We start from the raw sequence: 27133 nt of genomic DNA, 5'->3' as shown, positions 1-27133 counted from the left end.
TGAAGAGGTACTTCAACATGTTAATTTTATTTTCAAAACATGTGACCAACTCATAAATGAATCAAGTCAGAATATTTTCATATTTCAACATATTTTTATCCGGAATATGAAGGAGAACTGAGTGTGAATCTGCGTCAAAAAATCAGGACTTTAAAAATAGATGATATGTTTTTTAAATAATACAGCTCCTATAATTAACATAATGGAAATAAATCTCCTGAAAATAACCATTTAATTTAATTATGTTTGCCACATAATTTCACATATCCTTCGTAGATCAGGAGTAAGCTTCAAAAAATTATCAAAATAGCCTCTTGAGGATTGATATTGTCTCGGTTAAAAAAAAGTCAAACGCTATTTTCAGTCGTAAATTCAATTAATAAAAATTCAATAAGCTGCTCGAGTAAAAAAACATGAAAAAAGCATTAGGAACCGACGAATAAATGATCTTACCTCCGTGAATTGGGAATAAAGTTGAAATTTGTAGAAAGTGATCAAGGTAGGGTCTTGTCTGGCTACCTCGTATATGTCTTGTACATGTGATTAAATTGCTCAAGTCGTTGAGTTCAGTGAGAGATGTGTCACCGGATATTCGCGGTGTGAACGTCACGTTTTCGAAATTCAAATCGACATCGTCATAGGCACCATTAAACTCAATAGTGCGCCGTGCACCTGGGATACTCGGCTAAATACGATATCAATTTGATAATCGACATGATGAATTACATTTGCAATGTAAATATAATTAAATTTGATCATTCGTTAAATTTCCAAATGCAAATAGAATGAAAGGGGTAAATAGGGTCAATGAGGAGAGTAGAATATTCCGTGAATTAATTCTTTATTGAGATATGCACTCGTCGATTCGGCCAAAATATTTCTATTTGCCAATTGATATCATTACCGATATATTTCCATTATGAAATAATATGTTGACCGTTATTCTGCATTGGAGTGATTACAAGTGGAACTGGAGCGCTGCAGCATCTTTCTCTTTTCATAGCGACGGCATTTTATGGAAAATAAATTCAACCTTGTTACATATATGAGCAATTCCGTACATACATTTCACATACACCTCTAAGTTTCTACAACTAACCATTATTTTTTGATAATTCAATAATCATCCTCATTGTACATACAAATAATCCCATGAATAATACAAATTCATTCAATAAAATGGTAAATAAATATGATTATTGTCATGACGTAATCGGTGGAAAAGAGAAGCGAATAACACAATCGCTCGACAATTTGTGTTTTATAAACAACAGCGTAAAAATAATTTAATTCACTCGACAATGGCTCTTTTTTTTTTTCTTCCTCAGTGGCAGTGTTTGAAAGTTGATGCCCCCATTGAAATCACTCGTTCATCAATTATATTTTTCTATATTCTTCCACTCTGATTTGCAAGTGAATTAACAAACTCGTTCGTTCCATCGTTGATCGTTTTTTTAGTTATATAGTTATCATTTTGTTTTCATACTTTATACATTACACAACTCTACACATAAATATATTTGCATCATCTCTTGATATTTTTCATGTGTGCTCATCCCGTTACCATTTATTTCCGGTCGTATAAGAACGTCTGGTATATTTTTAAGTATTACAACGGAACAATTGACAGAGTGGAGAATTAATGAGATCAATGTTAACTGAACCAAATGAATTACCACGAAATAATTCAGTTATAAAAACATTCTGAACACGCACTCTTTAACTTCCTATACTCATGCTCCTCGAAAGATTTTTATTCGTATTATCGACGTGATACTGATGACGTTACATCCGCACATTCCCTCCCTGGATTATGGTCAATTAATAATTGTGCTGCGAGGCAACCCCAGTTGGGGTAAGAATAATAAAGTAAGTTACTCCTCATTACAACTTCTGCTCATACTGTTAATTAATTATCTGACTTGTGGGGAATTGTGTAGGTATAATCAACGGTAAACGTAATTGAGAGCCATAAAAAATTAAAAAAATGTATATAACGTCAAGTGCCACTCTCTAAATTTTGAACAGCAAATATATTTACATATGAAGCGTCATTGTGTGCGTGTGTGTACATCGGACGTTAATTACTCTCAGCGCAATAGTAATTTTCAATTTAAGCATTCTAACTTTACGTTATATGTGAGTATTTGGCTGAAGCGAATGAAATAATAGGAAAAAAAAAAATGTTGGGATTTTATATTTACAGATCTCGCGTAATCATCGAATGAGGAATGCTTTAATGGCCGGATGGTTTAATGATCGGATGTCCAATTAAAAGACTGAGGTATAAATAAAAATATAAGTTAACAGGAATTTCATCCCCATCGTGTGTGGAATAATTTTTCGCATTCTGCGCGTCGAATCGCGTCGAGTTTCGTCGCGTGTTTGAATAATATTATATTATGTACAGCCGTGACTAAGCATAAAAACAACAGAGTTTTCTTGTACGAGGTTGACACATCACACAAGATTGACGTCTACAGCCATTTTCATTTTTACCTAGATTCTCATCTTTTACGTGCCTCGTGGGTTCATCGGAAAACCCTTACCTCACAAAACAATATTCTATATGCAATTTTTTTTTTTGGCACTTTTTTTTCTTCTCAACAATCATTACTTGAACATCGTGTCAGTGTCCCACGTAATGTAACTTGGCTTTGTACACGAGAAAAATAGTCACCCACATTTCTCGAAGCTGGAATACGAGGGTGTAGTTGTTAATAGACTGGTTGGTACAACACTCTCGAGAGACTGTTGGTTGTGGCTTACGTGTAGACGATGGAGACGATTAGAAGGAAACACAGTGGCACGTACGATCTACCACTACTATCAACCATCCCTGATACAGAAGAGGCACCATCGACGCCCATTTCTGTCTGCTGGGTTGATCCACTTTCTCTCAGGGATCCCTGATAAACGCGATTCAACCTCTGCCCACTGCTTTCGCGTGACTCATTCGTATCCTCCTCATCGGACACTTCATTCGCCTTCCTTGAGTGCTCCGGAAGTCGCATGTCTTACAATGAAAATTGAATTTGTTTATCAGCAAAATTCTTCCATCACAAAAAAAAAACATTACAAAAAACAATTGTCTTTGCGTTTCTACTGCGATCGGAGGCTGATTAATGGTACATCATTTTCTCTCGAAATCATTTTTTCTCGAATTTTATCTCCCATTCGAAAAAATCACATGTCAATGTTAGTTCCGTTTGGGAGATTCAATTTATGTTGTAAGGGTCATCCCTCCGTTGGTGAAGGGGAGAAAAAGTTACGTTGAGGGGTAAAAAAAATTGGCACGATAATGGTTCGAGCATGCGGAACAGAGACACGCGATGGCAAGAACGAAATAGCAGTTTAGCACTGATAACACTTTGGCTGGACTTTTATCGATTATGTCTGGCAACAGATGGCTTACCCAATTCCTAGCGTTTTCAGGCTCAACTGCTTGTTTGATGGCGTCTGGCCTGATTCGATCACTGATAAACGATAACTAATACGCGGGATATTGTTTCTATTGCCAACTTTTCACCAAACTTTGCAAACGTGACCGCCTTCAATATTTTTAACTCTCTGTTTGATTTTTTTTTTCTCTCCTCGCGCTCAACGCCACATACTTGAGATCGAGTAGGACAAACGGTCCACGAGAAGCAGCCGCCTTTCCACATATCGAGGTCAAAATACTTTTGCAAAAGGTTAATCTAGCCGATATTATCAGGATTGCGTGACTTCAAAACCAAGTGGTGAGAGTGATCTTCACCTGTCCGGAATATCTCTTGGTGCACCAAATGGCTGTCTCATTTTTAATTTTTAATTTATTCTCATCAAATTTATAGAAGACTTACCATAGAGTCCAATGCTGCTATCTGCCTCACCAATAGAATTTTTTGATATACACTTGTATCCACCTAAATCATTTTTATGTAAATTCCGGATAATCAGGCGCATTTGTACACTGTAAACTGAGACTTTCTCCTCGGACATGGAGTATTTATGATTGCTTATTATCATCTCGCCCGATGCACGAGTCCAATAATTGATGGCTTTGGGGGATGCCTCGACGTTGCACACAAGAGTGACGTTAGTGCCGATTGGAGCACCTACCAGTTGATTTGGGGCTTGGATCATTGGATGAACTGGAATAATTAAAAAAAAAACAAAAATCATAATTCAGTGTCTGAGTCGAAAAGAAGTAATTGGACATATGTCAATATTTCCATGCATATTTCATTACCCCAGCACTAAAAATTAGAATCCTCAATTCAAATGCCCACAAAGGGCCCATTTCAAGAGAACCATAAATTCCCTTTTTATATTTGGTATTTACAAGTGCTCTCATGGCATTTATGTAATTGAAAAATTCGACATGTATAGGTATAGGTTTCAACCCACATTCAGATCGCTTGTTACCGAAAGGATGATAAAGGGGAGGGGGTTGGTATGGCAATCCCGTATTTTCCCGGAAATGCTATTCATCGAGAAACAAGGTCCACACCAGCACATTTATTGAAAAAAAAAAAAAACAGGAGAAATAAAAAAAAATGTTTATATGTTTGTTCTATCTATACGAATACGCTAGCAATTAAAAGTTTTCGGGGGACGGTTTGCGTAGTGGATTGTTAAGGCCGAAAACCGGCAATGCCAGCGGCTCGTAAATCAATCCTCCGCGCCCTTTAACCGAATTTCCTCCACAATGCATTGAGGTCTATCTGAGGGAGGGAATTTATCCAAAATTTTCGAATAATTTCAGGCGGGGGATTGGCTTTTTTTGTCAATTGATTTTTTTTTCGGGAAAATTCTGGAATTTTGGATGGGATCGCCTAATCTATTCGATACGAAAGCATCTGAAAATTTTCTTTGGATATTATCCGAATATTCTGAATGAAGAATTACTCGCCTCACAAATGACAAAGTTCTTCTCGCAACTTACTATTCGTAACCAATTAGAAATGTAAAGCCGCAGTGAGTGACGAAACGAGTAGTGAAATGAATCATGATAAATCACATTAATTGAAGAAGACGGAGAAATTCAGTTTGTGCCAGGGGTTTGGGACTAATATCCAGGCGTTGGGCGAATAGAAGGCGAGTTGATGCGATTGCGGTATGAAATAAGCCTGCAAAGCGAAACATCGGGTAGGTAATAGGTTTCCGGGTGGGTTCGTCGAGAGTATAGCATCCCTGCGGTTTCAGACCGAGATGAGTGGAAACGGTAGGAACGATCCGAGCAAGCTTTTCGGTTAAAGGGACAGGGACAATACGAGTGGAGGTAACTGAGAAAGTAAAAAGGACAGATAGATACAACCGGGGTGATAAGATAATGCCCGCGATCCTTCCCTGCATTACCACCTACTCCACGATATAGCCCAGACGTTTACACCTTTTTCTTACGGTATAAAGTTTTTTTCACTCTTCACTCTTTTATTTTTTCCCTCTCCTCATCTCCTTCTTCACTTTCCCCTCCGTCTACTTTCCACGCTTAAACATTCATACAACGCACCACATCGTCAAAACAATTGTCTCCCAGACACTCGTGAATATTTATCAACACGACGCCGTTCTACACAAAATTCTCTTATCTCACTCGGAAATTGTTTCAATTTTTTTATCTAATAATGCTATGATTGAGAGTATTAAAAAATGTAACCAACACTCGCCGTGACATTTGTCACATCTTCAACGAGAGAAAGGAAGTTGGGAAAATTCTGCACCAGTGCTGTACCATAGGGTAATTTTATTATTCCCCACTTCCATTATATGCGGTGCATTCGTTTTATCTCATAGCCACTACCATTACCAACACATTTAACGTCAATTTGAATTCTTATTCTCACTCTATTTTACTGAAATATATTTTTTTTTCTGGATTCCGCTAATCCATCCCTCTTTAATGTCACTTATTTGCAAATTCTTAGAAGCTATGAATGTGAAGAATTATGTAATATATAAGGTAATGGCGTTATGTAATGGGATGCACAGAGTTGTAATAGTAGATGTTTGGAGGCTCGGGGATTTGGGTTTACTTACAGTTGACGTGCAGCATCATCTGTTTGCTGACCGAGGGTGGTACGCCGTTGCTTGCTATGCACATGTAAGTTCCCATTTCACTTCTTGTGACCTTTGTCAAGACCAACGTTTCTCCCTCGACCGTTGTCTCTGCAAAATTTCAAGCGCATCGCTAATTCTCCTAACTGTTATTGAAAATCAACCAACAAACAAATGATTAAAATATTTAGGGATAGGTACTTACGTCTGGTCTTGGCACCGCCGTTTGCATCCCTCGCGATTATACCACCCCGATCTTCACGGCGCCATACTATATCGGGCTTTGGGTAGCCTCGTGCTTTGCATGTTAGTTTTGCCGAACTTCCTTCTGGCACCATCAGATCACCCGTTGTTTCTTCTGATATTATGTCTGGTGGTATCACTACTTCCAGGAAAGCACTCTGGACAGACATTGTAAAATGAAATTTATCCGGCTCCACCAATCGACAATATGTAACATTCAATTTCATTTACTCTGTATGCAATAAATTATTCAGAATCACATGGGCACCACAATGCACTTCTACATCAGATATTACATTTACCTGACTCTTCATCGGATCCGTATTGACTTGACACATGTACAATCCACGATCCGACCTATCTGCATTTTTAATATGCAATGTCCATGTATTGAAATCATTGTGGGTCACTGAAAGACGCCCATTATTCGTTATAACGTGTTCGTGGATCGCCAAAATTGCTTTTGTATCCGCTTTGATCCACGCCACCTGTCAAAATGTTAAAACAGAAATAGTATTATTCTCATTGTATTCCCTCGACAATGAAGGATTCGAAAAACAACGAAAAAAAAACCTAATGAATTAAATACATGAAAAATATAAAAATCATCAATTGAATTCAATAATTGCATTGTACTCTCCTCCACATCTCAAATTTTTTATTCATAACTTTAAATATCCACGATCTACTCAATTTATTCAATTCATTCTAATATATTTTTTTTGGAGGAGGAAACTGACTTTTTTCCAAAATCCATTTCATTCCGGCAACCAACGGTTGATTTTACATACATATATTTTTTTATTCCTGACTTCCGACGATTTGAAATTCTTGTAAATATAAAGTGGAGCCCGAGGTGGAGCCTTTTCTGCGTTCAACAATGATTAAAAAAAGAAAAGATATAAAAATAGAAAAATGAGTAAACCGCGTGCGGTTTGACATTGATAAAGCCGACTGCAAAGATTTCCGGAATTTTTAAACAATTTTTCAAAAAAGAATTTTTAACTGATGGAGAATTGGCAACGTATACGGTAGATTCTACAGCAGCCGTGGTAAAAAAAAAACGCCTGTCAGATATAATATCACTGGGCATGTACACATATATAGAAATATATAAGGACACACTGTGGGGCTATCTGAAAAGCTCTATTCTCGTTGGTCTTTCATATGCAAAACCAACTGGGTATATGTTGGCTATTGTGCAGCGCATGGCATCATAGAAGGAGGGGAATCAAGGCGCCTTCGGTCCAGTTCCACCACACCTCGTTTATTTTACCGCACCAACATTTTCCCCCCTTTTTATTTATACAATACATTTTTCGTCTATTTTTACAGGTGGAATTTGTTACTGCTTTGTTGGTTGATTTGGCATATACGTGTGCTCTTTTTCTACATTCCACCGGTCAGCCGCTCCTGGCGACAAGGCAACCCGCTACTCCTTTCAGGTATACCGGTGGTATGTAGATAAATGGATAAACTCGCTAATTAAAAGTTTTTAGGGGAGTCTGTCAACCCCTCAATGGGGCTTCCGACGCTCGTCGACTCCATAACGGTGTGGAGGTGGAAAAAAGTTTCAATTTTTGGAAATTAGAGAAAAGACAGGAGGGGCCATCGGGCCAGATCAATCCCTGTCTCCTTTTTTTTTTTTTAACAACAAGGGCTACTATTATGCACGGTGTGACAATAAATATCTTGGCATATTCTCCTGATATGAAAACGAATATTTAGTCCCATTGAAAAATTATTCTTCCAGAGTTGAGTAAAATTACTCTCATCATTGTTTTTTTGGGGGGAGGAGGAAAATGGGGGGAAATAGCATTTTGGAGAAACAAGGAAACGCACTTTTGTAGTGGTGGTTATCGAGGATTATCATGTAACACTCATGCTACTATTGTTGCTGTTGAACCGAGGATGAATAAATATATCCAATTGAATTCAAAACGAAATGTTTAAAAATGATAAAAAATCGATTTCTCCTTCAAGTTGAAGACTTGAATTTATTCGTTACTATTGCCGAATTACTATCAATTAGAAAAATGTTTTTACTATTTTTTTAATCTTTTCCACAACTATACAAACAATTTACATTGCGTATTATTTGTGCAGTCCGTGTTCTGTTTTTATTTGCAATGAATATACACATGCATTAATTATTTTTTACTCTCATTTCATGTATGTCGTAATAAAAATCTGAAAATCCTTATTATTGTGAAAATATGTAGGGATTAATCAATTATCTCTCATCAACCATGCCTCATGCATTATTCTGCCGATATAATTTTACTTTATTCCCTCCTATCTTGAACTCTCAGTCATGCATCACTGAATTAATTGTCCCATGCATCGCGAGTCTAGGCAACTGATAATGACGACGTGACGTGACGACGATATCAAAATGATAAACAAAAAATGGGAGACGGATAGTAAAAAGGAGAAAAGTGAAAAAATATGATGGGATTTAACTGTACATAGGAGGGGCTTTTTTACTTCTTCATTTCCTTCTCAGTGGATGAAAAAAAAATATTACATTCTAAAGTTTCACGTATGTGTGTCGGAGTGTCTTTTTTCAGGATAAAAATTTGGAAAGGGGTAGTGGCAAGGGGTGCACTGGGTAGGCACAGTTGCGTTACACCCTACGTGGAATACTTAAAAAGGTTTTCATCGATGCCAGGGATGGCAAAACGGGTCGCGTTCGTGACAGGTTTTTGAAGTAAAAAGAAAAAAAAAAACTTTTTTACCAACTGCTACAACGCGGGCTTTCTCTCTCCCTCTCTCGTAACTCCCCTGTAAAACTTTAAACTTCCTTGTGGTATACGTGCATATGTCACGACATTGTCACGTCACCTATGGCTATCAGAATAAAAATATATACTGATAGTGGTCTCCATTTTTGACAATTATTTTATTTTTTTCTTACCTTTCTCATTACTTAATATTGTTGTTTATATTTAAGTTGGAAACGAAAATTGATAAGTAGTAACAGGTTATTTTGGTCAGACAGGGAAATTGAAAGCGTATTTAATAATAGTCGTGATGATATTTACCCTGCAAAATAATTTATGAAAAAGGATGGAAAAAAAGAATGCGTATGGATATGAGTGAATGCACAGGCATTACAGGCAGGCATTATTATTAATAGTGTATTTCTCAAAGAATCCAAGTGCAGTATATTCAGACACGTGCGACGTGCGTACTGTGCCATTGATATGTGAATGACTTTGAGTACTCCATCATCATCCTCATATTAATAAATTTCTCACAAGTAATAAGTCTTTTCCAATGAAAACTCATCAGTTGGGTTATTCTCATGGTGAAAAGATGCATTGATGCAGTGCTGGTGTTTTAATAGGCAGGTGCAATAAATACTGGTGCAGTTTATGATGAGGCCATCAATACTGCAGGTGCAGCAGGCACTTGTACTTCAAGTGATGGATTAATTGACCATTTACTGAATTCTTCTGATTTTGCATTTATCTTTAGTTTGCATCGTCTCACGTGAATGGATAGTTACCCGGGTCTTGGCGGCATTGGGATCTCCACTCCCGTACGAGGAAGGACTCACCCGGTATCCACCTAGATTGTTCACCACGCATGTGAATGTTGCGTCTCGACCCTGTGGGATCGTAACGTTCTCCAGAGGATACAGGAAGTCTGGCTCCAAGCCCCTCACTGAAACCAAAATCCAATAGGTTCTATTTAAATTTTTCACCCGCAGGATGTTCGCAACGACAAATCCTCAAATGCATTTCCATTACCATTTCATTTAAATGCTGGCATTTGCCATCAACCACTGACGGAGAGGATATTCACGCCGTTTGTCACGGCAATGCTATCTGTATTATTACAATATGCGACAAGATACAGCCTCTCTCGAGCAATGTTACTCGTTTTACGAGCGTATTTACCAGGAAAGGGGTTATTTTATAGGCTACTTAATGCGGGGTCACGTTCTACCGTGGAGAACCTATGAATCAGAAGTGTCTACGGGATATTTTAGAGTTGAAAGGCTGAAGATGCTGTTGTGATGTGAGGTGGAATTATTTTTTTTTTTATGAAAATCGTATGTGGCTTCATCCAAATAACCAAGAAAATTTTTCCAACCAACTTATTTATTAAATTTCTCCTCAGATTAATCTCCCAAAAATCTAAAAACCAATAATAGCCCCTCAATGTAAAGTATTTTATGTGTTTTGTGTTTGTTAAGTGTCCAGTGGGAGCAATATCTCCCGCTCGGTGGGACGTTTGCTGTCTTGCTCGGTGCATCGAATTAGTGGTGAGTGCGACGGATGTTCATTAAAATTGCCCGTACGTCCGTTTCCTTTTCCTGAAACGTACACCACTGGGGGAGGTGAAAAAGGGAGAAGTGAAGGCCCGCCGGGGAATCAGACTCGACAGCCAGAATTTTCACGAAAAACAAACTCTCCACACGATCCCCTGCGGTGGCCGGACGCCTCGACGTTCAGACTCATTCAGACAATGGAATGAGATAGACCAACAGGGGGTTCATGTAATTCCAAAAGTACATAGTATATCGTGGCCACATGTTATATGATAGAGGGAGCAATGGGTAAATAGTGAAGATAAAAATTGGGGAGGAATGTGACGAGGGTGATCCATCGAGTGAACCATGCGTACGCGTGTTGTATTCAACGCGTAAAATTTCTTTTCCCTTATTTTCTCCTTTTTTCCCCTCACTCTCTCTCTTTTTTTCTTTGACGAGCGGTGCCAGGGGAAGTGTCCAAACACGATATGTAACACGTATTGCTCTGGTGAACTCGTTGATTAGGTGAAACCCACTTTTTCTCCCCTCATTTTTTTCTTCTTCTTGGTTTTTGTCAGTTCCCCCTTCCATCATCCAACTCCCCCAGGTGCTCTTCCTCCGCTCATCATCGCCGTTCTCTCTCAATTACATTTCCTCTCTTCGCTATCTTTCATCTTGCCAGAGTTCTCCAGCAACTGGCGTAAACGAGGCGAACTTTGTGTACGTGATTACATAATTTACGCATGTGGAAAGAAAAGTTTTTCCAAGGTAATTTTGGGTTATTATTATTTAACAGTGACTTGATAATAAGCCAGTATTTTATGAATTAGTGAGCATATCATTTTTTATAATAATAATAATAATAATAATAATACACTGAATTTATGGAGAATGGAGAAAATTATTGTCGATTGAGAGGAGGAAGTTTAATAAGCCTGGTGAGGTTTGGAGGCGATGGGTAAAATTTAATGTTCGATGACATTGCGGTAATAGGGGCAAGTGTGAAGGTGCCTTAGTAACAGGCATATCCACCACTTGGCAATACCCAGTGGGACATAGTACTTTGGTCCTTGAGACAGTTGGCGGCCGACGGTGGTCCCTGCTACCACTACCATCTTGGATCTTTGAAACTGGTGTATTTCTACGTGGTCTATCGTCTCCCACTCCACCTCTAATTTGACGTGAAACACGCGACTCCCCAGTCGTATCGCCCAACAGAGAGTTGGACGTATAGTATATCCGGCGGAAAGGGGCTGACTGAGGTGTTACTCACCCTTCCCTTATCCTCCTGTTTGTCGTCTTGGGAATTTCTTCGAACGTTTCAACTCGTAATACAGACGTATATCCTGACAAGAAAAAATAACCTACCTCTGGAATAAGGGGAGGATAAGGGGAGGATAAGGGGAGTAACAACGGAGAAAATCATAAAAAATAGAGTGATGATATTTCAAGTGATAAAGTAGAGAAAATTGTGAGCGTAAAAATGCCATTGTTCGATACAAATTTTACAACTTGTTTTACAACAGCTTCCATGTGTTGCTTGTATTCGGGGAAAAAAAAATTTATGAAAATTATTAAATGGTATTAATTGAATATATTCGACTTGTCGGGGATGATGATTAAAAAATGATGGCAATTCATTACATAAAAAACTAGAAGAAAAATATAAAAAATGGAGGGATGACTTAAAAAGGCAGTGTGGCCCGCGGTAATATAAAGTAAGGCGAAACAGTGGTGCATTATTCACCGCATGAATTATTGATGAGTCGGGTGTAAAATATGAACGACGCTGAGAAAGTCGTTATCAACGAGTAGCAGGAGGTCTACGTTCTATAAAATAGTCCTGGGGTTTTGGCTTGTATATAGATGATACATTAATGCAAGTGCTATCGTCAGTAGGCGATGTAATCAGTGTAACGATGTTAATGCGATAAGAAAATTTGGTAAACACGAGCTTGGACTATTTGTAACCACCTTGGTCCACTTGTACTTGCTGTAAATTAATTCAAATGACAAGTGCAGCTGTATCGCCGTATAAACATCAGGTACAGAAGTTGGACAATGATCCTAATTCTCTGTCTCTCTCTCGTTTGGCCAACCACCCGATGAACGTTGACTCGGGCAAATGTCATTTGGCCTGTCGGTGACAGTCCATGCCTTCGCCTCTATACTCGTACCGTCAAATCAAGACCAGTCAAATCCACCAGAACCAAGTACCATTTACGGGCAGCAAATTATTTCCCTGGCATTATCTTGGTTTGTCTTTTTTTTTTTTTTACCACAAATCCCCCCACAATTGAGCTGATAGTATGCATTGTATTTACCTATGGGTATTATGAGAATGACGAAAATGATGGAGAAGGCTAGGATGCATCGTCGGGGCATTGCACGGTGATCTGCTTGAGGTAGGTGAATTTTGAAGCTGATGCCTCGTTGTACACTGGATTTACTCGATGACACCTGTCGACCACCCCTGCCGGCTCACTCGTCCCGCAGTTCTTGTCGCGTGGCAGACCATTCCTAAAAAAAATACGTAAAGAAAAAAAACTTTCATAATGTACATGAATTTATCCCTTCATTACACTTCTCATCCCTCGATTAACCAAGGAAAATTATTATTTTTCAGCTTAGGTAGCTGCGCACTGTATAAATCTTTCTTTCTTTTGGAATTCTCCAAATTGATTGAGCTCAATATTCCCCTTGTTTTTATCTCTGAAGCTGGAAGCATCCGTATTCTCAATTTTATTCAGGACAAGACAGTATTTTCAGTGAACAATTTGAAGAAGAATGTCCTGGGCATTTTCCTATTTTCCTTAGATCGTTTGTCTTTTTGCTTGGACGATTGCACTCGGGATATCGCTGGAAGGAAACAGGAGTGGTGGTGCTGGTGGTGGTGGCAGAGGGGTAGAGGATGGATTGGGGCATCAAGCAAGATAACGTATAACCCCAGGATGCAAATTGCTTGGTAACCCCCGACGATTTTACTCTGTTGGGTGGAGTATATCCTGCTCTCTTTGACGGGGCCAGTTGCCTTTTCACTTGTATTCCAATCTATTTATATTGTTGAAAAATTATTAATCCGAAATTATCACTAGTAAAAAAAGATGAATTAAACGATTTCGGGACAAACAGTGTTAACAAATACCCCATGTATTTTTTTTCAGAAAAAAAAAATGTTTTTTCTTATGGTTCATTTCAATAACTGACGGGCATGAATATCTCGAATTTCTTCAGCGTTTCTCCCCATGAGGATGAAATTCAAATGCCAAGAATTTTATTGATAACGCAAATTCAGGTAGCACCCCGGATGTTGGATAAAAAATTCTCAACATTTTCACCTGAGAATTCGCCTGGCGATTAAATAAATAAAAAGATGTAGGAGATTGATTCGAATGAAAATGCAGAAAGCGTCGCAGTGGATCCTCAATCCGAGCGTCACGTAGCCATAACCACGTAATGCATAAGCCCGGGAATATCAAGGCTTTGAAGCTACTGTAGTGAAACATAAAGAGATACAGTACATGGAATTCCCGGGTAGAGTGTAGCCATCAGAGAATACGTATTTCCGTTGGATTCCGTGGGATAGAATACACGATGATAACACGTTTATACACGCGGTAATTATACGCTGGTCATCAATGGCCAAAACCCCTCAGAGTGCAGCACATAACCAGTCCAGCACGAGCAATGTTACTGACGCCTGATATCTATATACATATACAACTGCCTGCTCATCCCCTGTTCATCCCCTCATGACACCCCTGCACTTTCGTTGTTTAGCCGTGTGAACGTTTACCGTCAAGCGTGATTAATAACCTAGGGCCATTTCAACCTCCCTCAATGATCTCTCACCATACCCATCACCATTCATCTTTTTTTTTTTATACTCTCACCCACTATATTTTAACTTTCTATTCCAAATAAAATGATGGAGAACATCGGATAACTCTTCAATTCACCGATATTATCACTCGCACCGCTTGACGCCGGACCGTTCATGAAATTCCCAAATGAAATTTTCAAATGCATTCGCAAATTTTTTTATAATAATAATAGTATCGAGTGGAGATTTTTTTTTTTTAGGACAAAATTAATTTCGAGTATGGTCGAATTCGTCAGGAGAGCGTGCGAGGTGAAATGGACACTTCAGACATTTCCATGAATATGCAGAATGAGGGATAATTTAATCCATTAGGCCGAGTCTGAGCTCAAAAAGGAATTCAAGTGTATTCCTGGAGAGGAAAAGATATTTCATTTTATCAACAATTGAATCAGGTTTTCAAACGAAAAAAATACTCATAAAACTTTTGGTTATTGATATTATTAGCCAGCTCTGGTTGAACACATGTAATATCCAATATATTTGCACAAGGTCGGGGGAAAAATATGCGAGAGTCACTGACATGCATATATATATATATGTATATGAGGGATATCGCATATTCAACCTAGCATATATACACACATTGTTTCATATTCCGAAAAATATTCTATGAAATTTTTATCCAGGAAAATCATAGCCTGAATTCCATGAATTTCTAGCTGACTGTGCAGATAAGAGATTTGCAAAGAGAAGAAATAGTGAAGGGTCGTGTCGTATCGGTTATAGGGATAGTACCTAATGGTTCTTTTGGAGTCGTCGACGTTGTCATTGGCAGTAGCGTTGGCCACGAACCATCCCTCTCTCTTCTTCTCATTCTTCAGGAAGAGAGTGAGGGGGAGAGAGAGAAAAAAAAAGTGTGGATTCCCAGAGAGGCGTACCAACGTTGACGGAACGACACCGAAGAGACCTGTCGATATCGCCTCTCTGCGCGGGATGCAGAGCACAAGGGATCGAGAAAGGGGGCGGGAGAAAAGACACGAAAGGAGATGGAACCCCTGCATTTTTCTGTTTTTTTTTCTTTTTTTTTTTCTTTTTTTTTTTCACCTACTCCATTAACATCTCATTATGAACACTTGGCTGCTTCGCCTTGCCGTCTTTTCTCGTCGTCTTTGGCATCACGGAAACCCCTTCCCTGTCAGACCCCCCCAGACTTCTTCGACGCACCACCAAACATCCCAAAGTCCAAACTTCCATTAAAATATCTGGCGAGCGGAACTGCTTTTGCCCTGTAGGCACCCCCATCGTCATCCCGTTCCTTCCTTTCACCCTCTCGCCGTGCCACGTTCACTCGGCCCCACCCCTCACATCCTCAATTCATTTCCGATGCAGCTTGTGCCCCCACCCAGAGTACTAGTTAACGATTCACGGGGAGATCTGTTTTTTTTTCTTTTCAGATAGATACACCGACTTTTGAAGAATAAGTAATGGAGTAGTTAAATGAATTTAATCGCTGAAATTTTGGAGAAACGTACGGACACACTCTAAGCAAATTTATTTTATTCAAAATTTTTAATTGGAAACTAGAAATGAAAATAATCGAAATTCAGGGCTCGTGTCCTCGTTTTTCTCAATAAATACACACGAGTCTTGGCTAAATTGAAGATAAATAGGTACTCTCTTTATCTATTTATTAACTTTCCCCAACACTATTTTCCAGACTGCCTCGTCTATCCGTAAAGATGAGTACGAAACTTTGCAACTCAGAAAGGAGCTTACAGACTCCGATGAAACATGAAAGTAAAGCCTGTTTAACTCCGTTATATAAGATGCGTGAAAGCTATATAGCGTAGTTGAAGAATTGTCTCCAGCATTTTCACCGTATCTCGCAAAGTCGAAATATTGAATTCCACTCGAAGATTTACCAGATAAATATATAGAGAGGGTAAAACACACGGTGGATTTGTGGATGGGTTAGATTCCCTTAATTTTGAGACTTAATGTCTTGAAAATAAATCCATCCTTGGAAATTATAGCTTTTAGAGTAACCAGAAGAGTGAATCAACTCGAAATTTCATCAATTTCATTCACTATATTAATTAGCGTATCATTCCTTATTCGATTGATGCAGATCGAACTGAGTCGAATGAAAAGTTGGGTGTTATGGGGTTTTACTTTCATCGAGTTTCTTCTGGTACGTTAGTGCGGCAGGATATAAGTGAGTTTCAAGATGGCTAAGATATTAACGCGGAAGGCGAGGGGTGCACAAGATAATTGCAGAATTCCGGGTTCAACGGTAATTGGAGAACAATTTCTTGGCGAATACTCTCAGTCCATTTAACTTGTCCTTTGTATTCACTGTTCTGCACTCTGTAGTTTTTGGTATTCTTTACCCGGAGGGGGATTCAATCGACAACGGTAAGAATTTATGGATATAATTGTTTTGGTGGAGGAAAATTGGTGGATCAATTAATTGAAAATTCGTTTCAAGTTTCGAGATATTTTGAGAAAGAGGGAAAATAATTTTTCTCAAGTTGACAACGGTAGCCAAGGGATTTTTAGTGAGTGAGACAAATGAGGGTGGAAAGGGGTAGGGGGTTGGCTTTCACTAGCTCATTAAAAGTACGAGACCGGGGCAGAGTTACCAACTTATCTGGAAAGGTGGGGACCTGCAGGTTTTTTTTTTCACTTTTTTTTCCCTTTCTCGGGCCTTTGGCGCAGATCTGGGGTGCCTTAATGTTATGCAATTACTTGGGGCAGACGGAGATGAGAACAGAATTACGACAACATGAGGGGCAAGGAGCATGCGAATACCGACATCATGCATCCATAGGTCTCCAGCGTTCACCAAGAAAACCTGAAGATACTTTTGTTGGGGATGAAAAGTGTCACGTAACTTGTAAGTTAGGAAATTGAACCTGTATTATGTTCACGATAGAGAGTACGCCAAGAGACGAATCGTTTGCGAAAACAGACTCAACTTCTTTATGGATATAGGTAGGGAGGCGTTATATTCATATATTGCCAGGCGAGACACCCTTTTTTTCATCCCCAATATTTCAACGCTGGAAGATTCGTGACACGTCGAACGCTCGTCTGGAAAATTCACACGATGCCAACGGCAAATACGTGACGATCATCTAACGAGTAACTTATACTTTACACATTGAATGCCACTCGGAGCTCTCTCATTGAGTCTTCTATTTTTTATTTGGTAAATTTATCCACTTGCAGTCGAGTGGGCAATGCGTTTGGAAATCGAAATAGTCGTCTGCTGTTGCAGGGTTTTATGCCCTTAACCCTTTGGTGGGTGCATGAGCGAGATATTTTGCTATTTGAATTTTTCTTTCAATTCTATAGGTTTTATCTTATACGGAGTATTTACTCTTTTCATGGAGAATTGTCTGGAAGGTTGTGGGGAGTGTTCTTACACACAGTGATGTTGAAGAAAAATAATCATGTTGACTAGATCAAGACAAGTTGTACGATGAGACATAGCAGAGTCTCATGTGGAATAGGTACATTGCTTACTGGTAAGAGGGGAGACATCTCACCGAGTCGATTTCCGTTGGCGGAAATTCTTGACACCAATGGCAAAGGCTGTAGCCCCATTGCAACGATTCACTCACTCCCTCTCCACCTCCGGTTGTGAATCGGAAAACTGTCAGCCAACGTGAAAATTGACGTATTTTGTGATGTCCCTGTGACGAAGATCCGCTTTTCTCTTTCTTGTCGTCTCTTACTCTCATCCTCATTTATGAAGGGATAGGCCCTTCAATCTTATTGACGATATCAATAACGATCAACCTTGCTATGATAAAAAGGACAAACTCACGCTTATTCCTCATTGGTTCAGTCGTCTGAGGCAGCTAATTTAATTTCAGAACTCATTTAATTAGCAAATTTTAAATGATAATTTTTATAATTAGCCCGCGCTGTCGCGTAAATCTTCTTGTAAATGAAAAATTCAGCATTCAAAGTTGTGTTTGCTATAATGCCTTATCCGAAATTTCACCTAAAATATTCATGAAATGAGATATCCGTGAAATAAGATCTGCAGGATATGATTTGTGTCAGCCATCACGAATCTGTCACTCGAAATTTTCCATCCACTTTACAATTAAATTTCAATACTCTCGCTCAAGGTAAAAGACATGAAAATGTGATACCTTGCTCTTCGACCCGGCAACGCTCACCTTCTACTGAATTTATTTCAATCGATTGAGGTGATTGAAAACTGATAAGCAGAAGTATTGGCAGGAGTATAGCCAATACTTGTTTTCGGACTCTTCGCCTGTACATAAAGGAGTCAATTCATTTTGTTCACTGGATAATTTGATGATTAAATTTAATTGTCAATTTAATATTGTGATCGCAGACATGCGAGGTAAATTTGAGAAAATAGCCGTCAGCCGGTGATTATTCAGTTAGAGGATATGGGAAATGGTGGATATGACGTATTACACCGGATAGAGTAAAGAGCGAGAGAAGCAATAAAATAAAAGTAGTTGGTTGGAGTCCTGTTGTAACCTCTGGGATCAATGGATCGTTGAGTCGAGAGCTTTGGTGCGCGGTAAAGTGAGAGAATGGATCTCGACAGTGGTCAGCGATGCCGGAAAAGGTTTCAGTGGATAAAAAAAAGGATGGAGGTAGTTTGAAGGTGGACCACGTATTGGTGGCGGACGGGGAGATGAGCGTGTGAGTAAAAGGCTAGTTGAGGAGAAAAGGTGTGAGGGTGGTTGCTGGACGAGTTGGGGCTGGACGCAATGGTCAGCAGAATGAGAATGCTCGTGGCCATGATGAGGGGCCACTCGAGCGAGTGGAAAGTACCTTTACCTTTAGTCTAGTTCACCTGACAACGAGCAAAGATACCACTGGGCAAACTGCGTCCATCGGAGAATATGCTTTTGGGTGGCGGGAGGGTGAATTGGCAAGGTCCATGTTGGCTCACTCGTAACTACCTTCATGAGTCGTTCGAGGATCCTCTGATACTATTGCAAATTACTTTCATTGTCGTTGGAAGCGCCTGTAAACATGTATTGTACGTCATTATTCATTATCGATTATAGTCTGCGCTTTACGGATGGGTTTATGGTCTGGCGTCTAGATGAAACCGCTCCTTTTGACAATTGCAGTTAAATTGCTGTAGCTGTTCTGGGTGTACTGTTATTAATTGAAAACTGTATATTTTCATATTAAATCCCGGGTAAAAAAAAATTGTCATCGGAATTTTTTTTCCAAATTTTCCAAAAATTCCTGGAAAACTTTTCAGAAAATTTTTTTTTTGAAAAGTCTTCTTTTAATGATCTTTTAATTATACTCTTGTTTTTTTACTTTTCTCTTTTTTCAATATTCTCAGAAAATACGCCATCTAAATTATAAAAAAAATTTTCTAAAAAATTTCTAAAAAAAATATTCCGATTAGAATTTTTTTTTACTCGGGCTTGCACATGGAATAAGAATTTTTAAAAATATCGGACAAAATGCACTCAACCCTTTGGTAAATTCATGTAAAAGTATATATATCCATATGGATTTTCCCGATAACTTTCAACTCTCGAAACATGGCCTTTGGTTTCTGTTTACACAAGCAAATAAGTATCCTAAGTTCAAGTTTGAGTGAGTTCGTGCTTGGAAAGTGGATATCGAAATGGCAGAGACGTGGAAAAGGATGAGGATATGTCTTGCGTTGAGAGGAAAAGTCGCACTTTGGATAATTAGAAACGTGACGAGCCAATGCTGTGTGAGCTTGGCACTGGCTGGCTTTAACTAGATGGGCAACTTACTCGGCTGAGAAAATTCATGTTTTTCTCAAAGGATGTTGAGAGAAATTGTTTCGAGGTCCATTTGGGAAAATGAGCATTTCTCCAAAACTCTCAATAAATGCTTGATTAAATTGCCGAATCGGTCCGTAAGACGATGGAATTAAACACATAATTACATTATTATTTAGGGTCTCATTTTTTAAAAATACTTGTGCATCCGGTTGGCATTTGTGTCGAAAGAATTCATATGTCAATTTATCCTCTATCAAAAATTTGTTGAATAGTTTATTGAATGTCTCAGTGGGTAGACTTGTACAACGAAAAATGCCACACCAAACATAACTTCATACTTTTACATCTCCGGTGTTGTTTTTCAATGAAATAATGAAGCATATTAAATTTTTGTACACGTAAGATTATGCATATGCACGACGTATAACATAATTCACACGAGATTGAATCAATTGTAAAATCCTGTTTATTCCACCTGAAACTCATTAAAACTTCCTCAGATTGAACTCAACTTCAACTGATTGGCTTCACCAAAATGAGTTTACGCGCTTAATTATTATACTATCTATGTTTCATTAATTTAAATATTTCTATTTATTTATAAACACTGACAGAAAAAGCTCACGAGAAAATAAATGAAAAAAGAAAAAATTCGCACTGCATTTTTTGGCAGTTCGAGGAAATTAATACTTGGAGCAGTTTGAGGTAAAAGAATGTAATATTGGGTGTTTATTTTTTTTTTCTTTTTTTTTTCCTGGCTTTGTCGGTAACATAACCCGTGTCCTCGACTTTTGGTTGGCTCATGTTTACGTAACGAAAATTGTGCATCGTGCTATGGAATTCCATTGGATGAGAGAAAAGGAGTGAGTAGCAGTTACACATAATACTGTGCAAACATACTGGGTATAGCCTTCTAAGCATAGCAGTACTTTTCATCACACGTGTGTGAGCATATTGCCAGGCTGTGTATATGATAGAATTTTGTGAATTGGTGTGTGGGTGGAATCGAAAGGTAACGCTGGGCTTTGAGTGCAATAACTGGGTTGCCTCCACAGACTGGTGCATACATGGTACTTTGATGTTGATGCATTAACCCTCAACCATTTCCTGGTGACTCTCAATGGCCGCATAGCTTGCTCTGTGTGCTCACGACGTTCGTCTCAAATCTCAATGAAATTTTTAATGGTCTCAGTCGCTTTTTATTCGGTCAAATTCATTTATTCAACTTCATATTTTTCACGCCAATATTTAAAATTTTCGAGATTTGCCTGATTCACTCATTTTCAAATGCATTCCGGGTAAAGAACGAATTTTTATCGCAATATTTTTTCCAAATTTTTAAAAAATACAATTGTTTTATTTGCCGATTTTTTTTTGTTTAAAAAAAAAATTTCTGAATTGTTTTCCCGAAATTTTTGGAAAATTTGGAAAAAACATTCCAAATAATCCGATTACAATTTTTTTTTCACCCGGGATGTAACTAGGATTTTTTTCCTTAATTATACTATCGACTTATTGATTTTAAAGTGAACTGAAATTCATAGTACTTGAATGTTGATGGAAAAAGAAATGAGAATTCGATAAATCTGAGGGTTCTCACCAACTACGAGTACACTCGAGGAAAAAGTTTAATGCGCGTGGATAGCTTTAATATCAGTATTGTGGACTTTTGTGGATGAATTTTTATGCCCGCCCGATATTTCGTAACTTTATGAATTCTTCACTAGTGTTTACCAATGTGCCTAGGAGTCTTCCAGGCGATCAAAACGAATTTTAAGATTACTCCTCAAGAGGTTGGCCAATCTTCTCCGGATATTCATCGTCAGTCGAGCGTTTATTAAATTTCATATCTCAGTTGTGCCCATAAAAAATAAAAATACACATATATAATCATATGTATCAATTGTTAATGCAAAAATAAAATACCCAAAGCGTCCCTAACGAATATATTTCATCATCTGAATTTAATGAAAAACAAAAATTTCGTACCGCAGTACTATCTCGGTACTCGTTACTCGCTTATCGATAAAATTAAATCTATGGTGAATGGGATAATAAAAAATGATTAAATATTGGAGAAGGGAAGGAAGGAGGCTGAGTAGTTATGAGTGAGGTATGAGGTAAGGGTATAAAGAGGGCAAGTGGTTGGAGAGAGGAAAGCGAAAGGAGTGGTGAAGGGGGTGGGAGGCAACTTGTTGCATTCTGGGTGACATACAACGCCCTTCCATAATACCTCTCGTGTCTAAAGGTCCAGCCAGGCTTATCGCATTTCGTGCCGATCGTGTGAAACGGTTTTCTCTTTCCCTTTTTCTCTTTAATGGATATATATATTTTTTTTAATCAATACAGTGCGCCCACCGCTTCATTGATAAAATTCAAATAATTGGGTGAAGATGGGAAGGGATCAAACAGCCATCCAAAACTTGGCCCTCTCATCTGGCCACTTTTGGACATCGTTTACACACTGATTAGTACAAGGGACGCGCAATTAAATCACTAGGAGTTTTGCCCCCGATGAATATCGCCCTCGTTTCCATGACTCTGTTTGAGTCTGATATGTACTCAACCAATTGACACTCCTGTGTATATGTATATATAATGTATGTAGTATATATTGCGAGGAGCAATTTAATCGTAACACTCTACGGTGTTTATTCGCTTTGAGTTCGAGTAAAGACAAAAATTCTGGGGAAATTCATCAGATAAATAGTTCCAATATAGTTACCTCCCCAAATTCAATATGAGAGTTATCAAAGTCAATGAAAGTTTAATTCCCAAATAACACTTATATTAATTAATTAACAATTCGATCTCATTATCATTCGAATGAAGAAATTCGATCAATTGGACGAGCGTTTCATTTGAATATATTTTAAATTAATTGAATGTTGTTGAATTTTTTACACTGGAGAGATAAATTTTGTTAGTATATGTGTTATTCGTTTCAGCTTCCGCAGTGGTATCTAAATCTTGGCTAATAGTTCCGTCTCAGCGTGGCACTGCCACGTAATTTAGCTTGATAGCTAAAGCCTGAGCCAATGCCTCCTCCCATCGCCACCCCTGTGGCATCCTCTGAGAGAGAGAGAGAGAGAGAGAAGGAGAGAAAGAGGGAGAAAGGGATGCTTGACATCACACCTTCACCCTTTACCTTCAGTGTGCCTTCCAACACTCCTTTGGCATCCCTCACGACTACCAGTACCAAAGTGCTACCTAACTCCTCGACGGCAATGTTCACTGTATTAACACCTCCATCCAAACTTAATGAATCTCTCATACTCCTTCTTGGCCATGTGCTACACTGATATACATAACTTATATACACACTAATTTTCAACGCCCTCGCATTTCCCCTATTTTCTCCTCGAAAATTAATTCAACTTTTTTTTCTTTCACTATTGTCGATTTATTATTTTTACCTTGGATCTTTTTTCAAATAAAAAAATATATTTTTGATTTTAAAATAGATCACGTGTTTTGCTCATTGGGATGATCATATTGATACATTGAATGTGTGTGATCTCGTTTATTTCATTTTCTGAAAAACAAATTCTCGTTGATAGAGGGAATTTTTATTCCGAGTTGAAAAGAAAAGCTAATCTAACCCGATGTATGCTAACGGGGCAAAAAGAGCATGAGTGCAGGGGGTAAACGATGGGGAATGGGCCGGTATGGAGCTCATTCGCGTTGGGGCCGTCTCATACGGGTTCAGGGGACAAATTATTTCCCCATTTTATGGGCCGCTAAAATATAAATCAAGTTCTAAATTAAATTCCTCCAACCTCTCTCTCCCTCTCTGGCAACTCGAATTCTCACTGTGTATGCGCGCGCGTTTCACTGTACCTCTCCTCTCCTTTCCTCTGGAACTGTAACGAGAGTTTTATACTGTGTTCATGTGCGGTTAAAAAATGCCAAGAGTGGGAAAGGAAATAACGGTGGAAAATTATATATACATATATAAAAAAAAAAATAAATAATAAAAACAGTGGGAAATCTGATAATGGATGCAGGTCGCGTAATGGAGAAATTTCATAATGAAATTTTTTGTAAAGTGCTTTTTTGTATAAATTCAATTCTCAATAGGATATTCAAAGAGAGCAACTAAATAAAATTAATTGGCATGCTGGTGGATTGAGAATGATTGATATTTAGGGGTTGGACACCGAAATGAGAAGATGAAAAAATGAAATTTCACGGGAATTTGGAGACTGGGACGATGTGAGAAAGCAGTCAAGGTGGTTTTTGTCCGTAAAGAAACACAACAGTCTGACACCGAGGGGCTGGGGTCCCTGGGTTCCCTGGGTTCCCTGGGTTCACCAAGCTCAGCACCAAGCGTGCCATTAGGTGACCCCAGTCTTATATTCTCCTTCCACTCTCGTCGGATAATTAAACGAAATTCATTTACATAGCTCGAGTAATGCCTAGACCGGGTTCCTCGGGTGTCAGCACAGGTTGCACCCACTATATACCTCACATATATACCCTCACCCATTTTCTCCATCTTCCACTTCTTCTCTCTTTCTTCTTCACGTTTTAACCCTCACCCCTCGGTTGAGTTTATGGGAGTAAAGCTATGGACCAGCGACGTTTTCCCACCACCCATTCTTACATACCAAACTGCCGAGAGACCCTATCCACTTTTGATTTTAACCCAGAAAACCCTTGACGTACGAGGGCTTCACCACCCTCTCTCCCGCGCTCGCAATCCGGTGCAATTCTAACTACGCGAAAAAGCCTCAGTTCTCGCTTTCGTTTCACCACTCCGCCCTGTCTAATGTGTATATAAATGTAGCTGGATTACATAGGGAGTTGGGTGAAAACGCAGACTCTTATGTATACGGTATTCGGGCTTCGCGAATAATTGAAAGCCCGCCGACCTCGAGACGAAAACTTTATGCTCCAGTTTCATCTACTGTAAGTTATGCAGTGGTATTATGGCTAAAATACAATTTATATATGTAGGGGCTAAGTCTACCTGGACTCAATTAATGTAGGATAAATTGTTCACTGGTAATTATTATCTTATTTTTATTGTAATATTTTTTATAATAATGGATGTAATAATGGATGAAAAAATTTGATCCATGCAACGTCAATATCTCTTCATGATAAAAAATTGTGTAAAATTATAGTGAAAATGGAAGGGCAGTTGGAGGTAGAGATAAAGAGGTAGGAAAAATAGAAGATGTGAGATAAAATTAAATAGGGTTTCGGCTAAAAGTGGATGTCTGTCGAAAGAAAAGTTTCTGAATATAGCAGGGTATATGGTTATGCCATGGACCTATTGGCATAGTTACTGAGGGAAGAACCACCTTCAAGAGGTATCAGGTAGCAATTATAGGAAAGTAAATCATTATCAACTCGGGAGGTCTCTCATTTCTTCAGCAAGTTTCAGCATCGGGCTTTCATTATTATCGTCATTACAATGTATAAATTCTATTGTTATTTCATGGTAATTAAACTTGTGTCATTATATTGATGAAGCGAAATTTAGATGCATTGTAAAGGTCAATGGTAATTATACCAGGTTACCACGTCACTCATAATTTATCCAAATTACAAAATAAAATAAAAAAATCCACGGAATTCACGAGTTGTGACCCTCCGTGCCCTGAAAAATATCAATCTCAACTCGAATTTCATCCAAGTTATCCCCCATTGCACGGAGATAAAATTTCTCTCAACTGCAAAAACCACTCACATGTCGAACCCAATCCCTCAATCACTCACCAACTCTGGCAAATAAAAATTGCTCTCCTAAAAAAGCATATTCAACTATACAAAAAATCGTTTTATATCGTCACACTGGATAAACACGCACTCCCCCAGTCTGCAAACCGTGAATTTGTTGATTCGATCTTCCCCTCGCGATCTCGATCCCAGGTGTTCGCAGCATTCAGCCAAGGTTTTCGCTCTCTCCTTTAAAAATTATTTTCAACAAATTTAACGATGAATTTTCAATTTTGTCGAGCGATGAAAAACAAACCAATGGAATAGGATTAGAACACCAATAAGACTGAACAATGGTCATATGGTAGGTATAGATTTATCAGGTTATACAGTGTGAAAATTCCATGTGCAGTGGTATATGAGAATCGTTGTCGGTCGAAGCAGTAAACGAATTCGCGCGTGAAATTGCACCAATTGAATTGGTCATTACTGATTTGAGAGTAGGGCACATGAAGAATATGTCGTATGGGAGGTGAGGGGTATGCATTGGATACACACACAGGGATACACATGGAAGAGTGTATGAAAGGTGTTTGTAGTGCTGACTATCGGAGAGTTTTGTGATGGCAGGCTGATTGATTCGTGTGATTAACGTTTTGAATCACACCGTGGGCTTAGCCAGGGGTGAGATGACAGAGTTGGCCAATATTTGGGCAAATGGATCGTCCGCTCGGCCAACGACATCCACCCCCAGAGTTCGCGTCTCTGTCACTCGGAAGAATCCGGGAATGAATGTGAAATGGCGTTTTAGGTGGCGGTGGATATTTTATTGGCGGAGATTTGACGGCTGAGTATTGGTTTATGACAATTGATTCAATGAAGAGGCTAAATATTGTCAGACTTGGTTGAGGGTTCATCGAATTGATTCAAATCATATTTTCTCTGAAATTCTACCAATCCCGAATATTTTATTAAAAATAATTAATTCAAAAAAACGAAACCAAAGAATAAATGACGTAAATTAGTGGCAATTGTGGATGAGCCAGGCGAGGTTAAGGATAGGTTATAGGATAGAGGTAGAAAGGTGTCTGAGGGATGACATGGGCGGAATGTGGGATGAGGCTAGAACTCATTGGGGCCAAAGTACCGCACAGTTTGAATATATATACGCTGTTGCAGTAGAAGAGCTAACGCCACTGGTGGGCCACTACTAAAACTGTGTTTGATTGATGAGCCAGTGATAGCGACGTGTGCTGCACTTGACATCTCGCTACTGCCACCCAAAACAATGCATATTCATCGGCTACGTAGAAATAATGCCTGTTT

General features: G+C 38.7%; 1 protein-coding gene across 1 annotated transcript in view; it reads right to left on the bottom strand.

The window, feature by feature from the left end:
- Positions 1 to 862: 862 nt before the first annotated feature.
- Positions 863 to 27133, bottom strand: part of DIP-beta (Dpr-interacting protein beta) — a 29078-nt gene continuing 2807 nt past the window's right edge. Inside the window, exons 2-9 of the mRNA XM_011311993.1 lie at positions 12868 to 13063; positions 9794 to 9951; positions 6585 to 6770; positions 6245 to 6440; positions 6022 to 6150; positions 3843 to 4133; positions 2770 to 3016; positions 863 to 2695 (exon numbers count right to left, since the gene is read on the bottom strand). Of these exons, the coding sequence (XP_011310295.1) occupies positions 2677 to 2695; positions 2770 to 3016; positions 3843 to 4133; positions 6022 to 6150; positions 6245 to 6440; positions 6585 to 6770; positions 9794 to 9951; positions 12868 to 12928 (1287 nt within the window). The 5' untranslated portion in view covers positions 12929 to 13063 and the 3' untranslated portion in view covers positions 863 to 2676. The remainder of the gene's footprint in view (positions 2696 to 2769; positions 3017 to 3842; positions 4134 to 6021; positions 6151 to 6244; positions 6441 to 6584; positions 6771 to 9793; positions 9952 to 12867; positions 13064 to 27133) is intronic.

The sequence above is a fragment of the Fopius arisanus genome, unplaced genomic scaffold (assembly GCF_000806365.1).
Source record: "Fopius arisanus strain USDA-PBARC FA_bdor unplaced genomic scaffold, ASM80636v1 scaffold00095, whole genome shotgun sequence".
NCBI classification, from domain to species: domain Eukaryota; kingdom Metazoa; phylum Arthropoda; class Insecta; order Hymenoptera; family Braconidae; genus Fopius; species Fopius arisanus.
The sequence above is the reverse complement of the archived record's forward strand: the minus strand, read 5'-3'. Positions and strand labels throughout refer to the sequence as shown.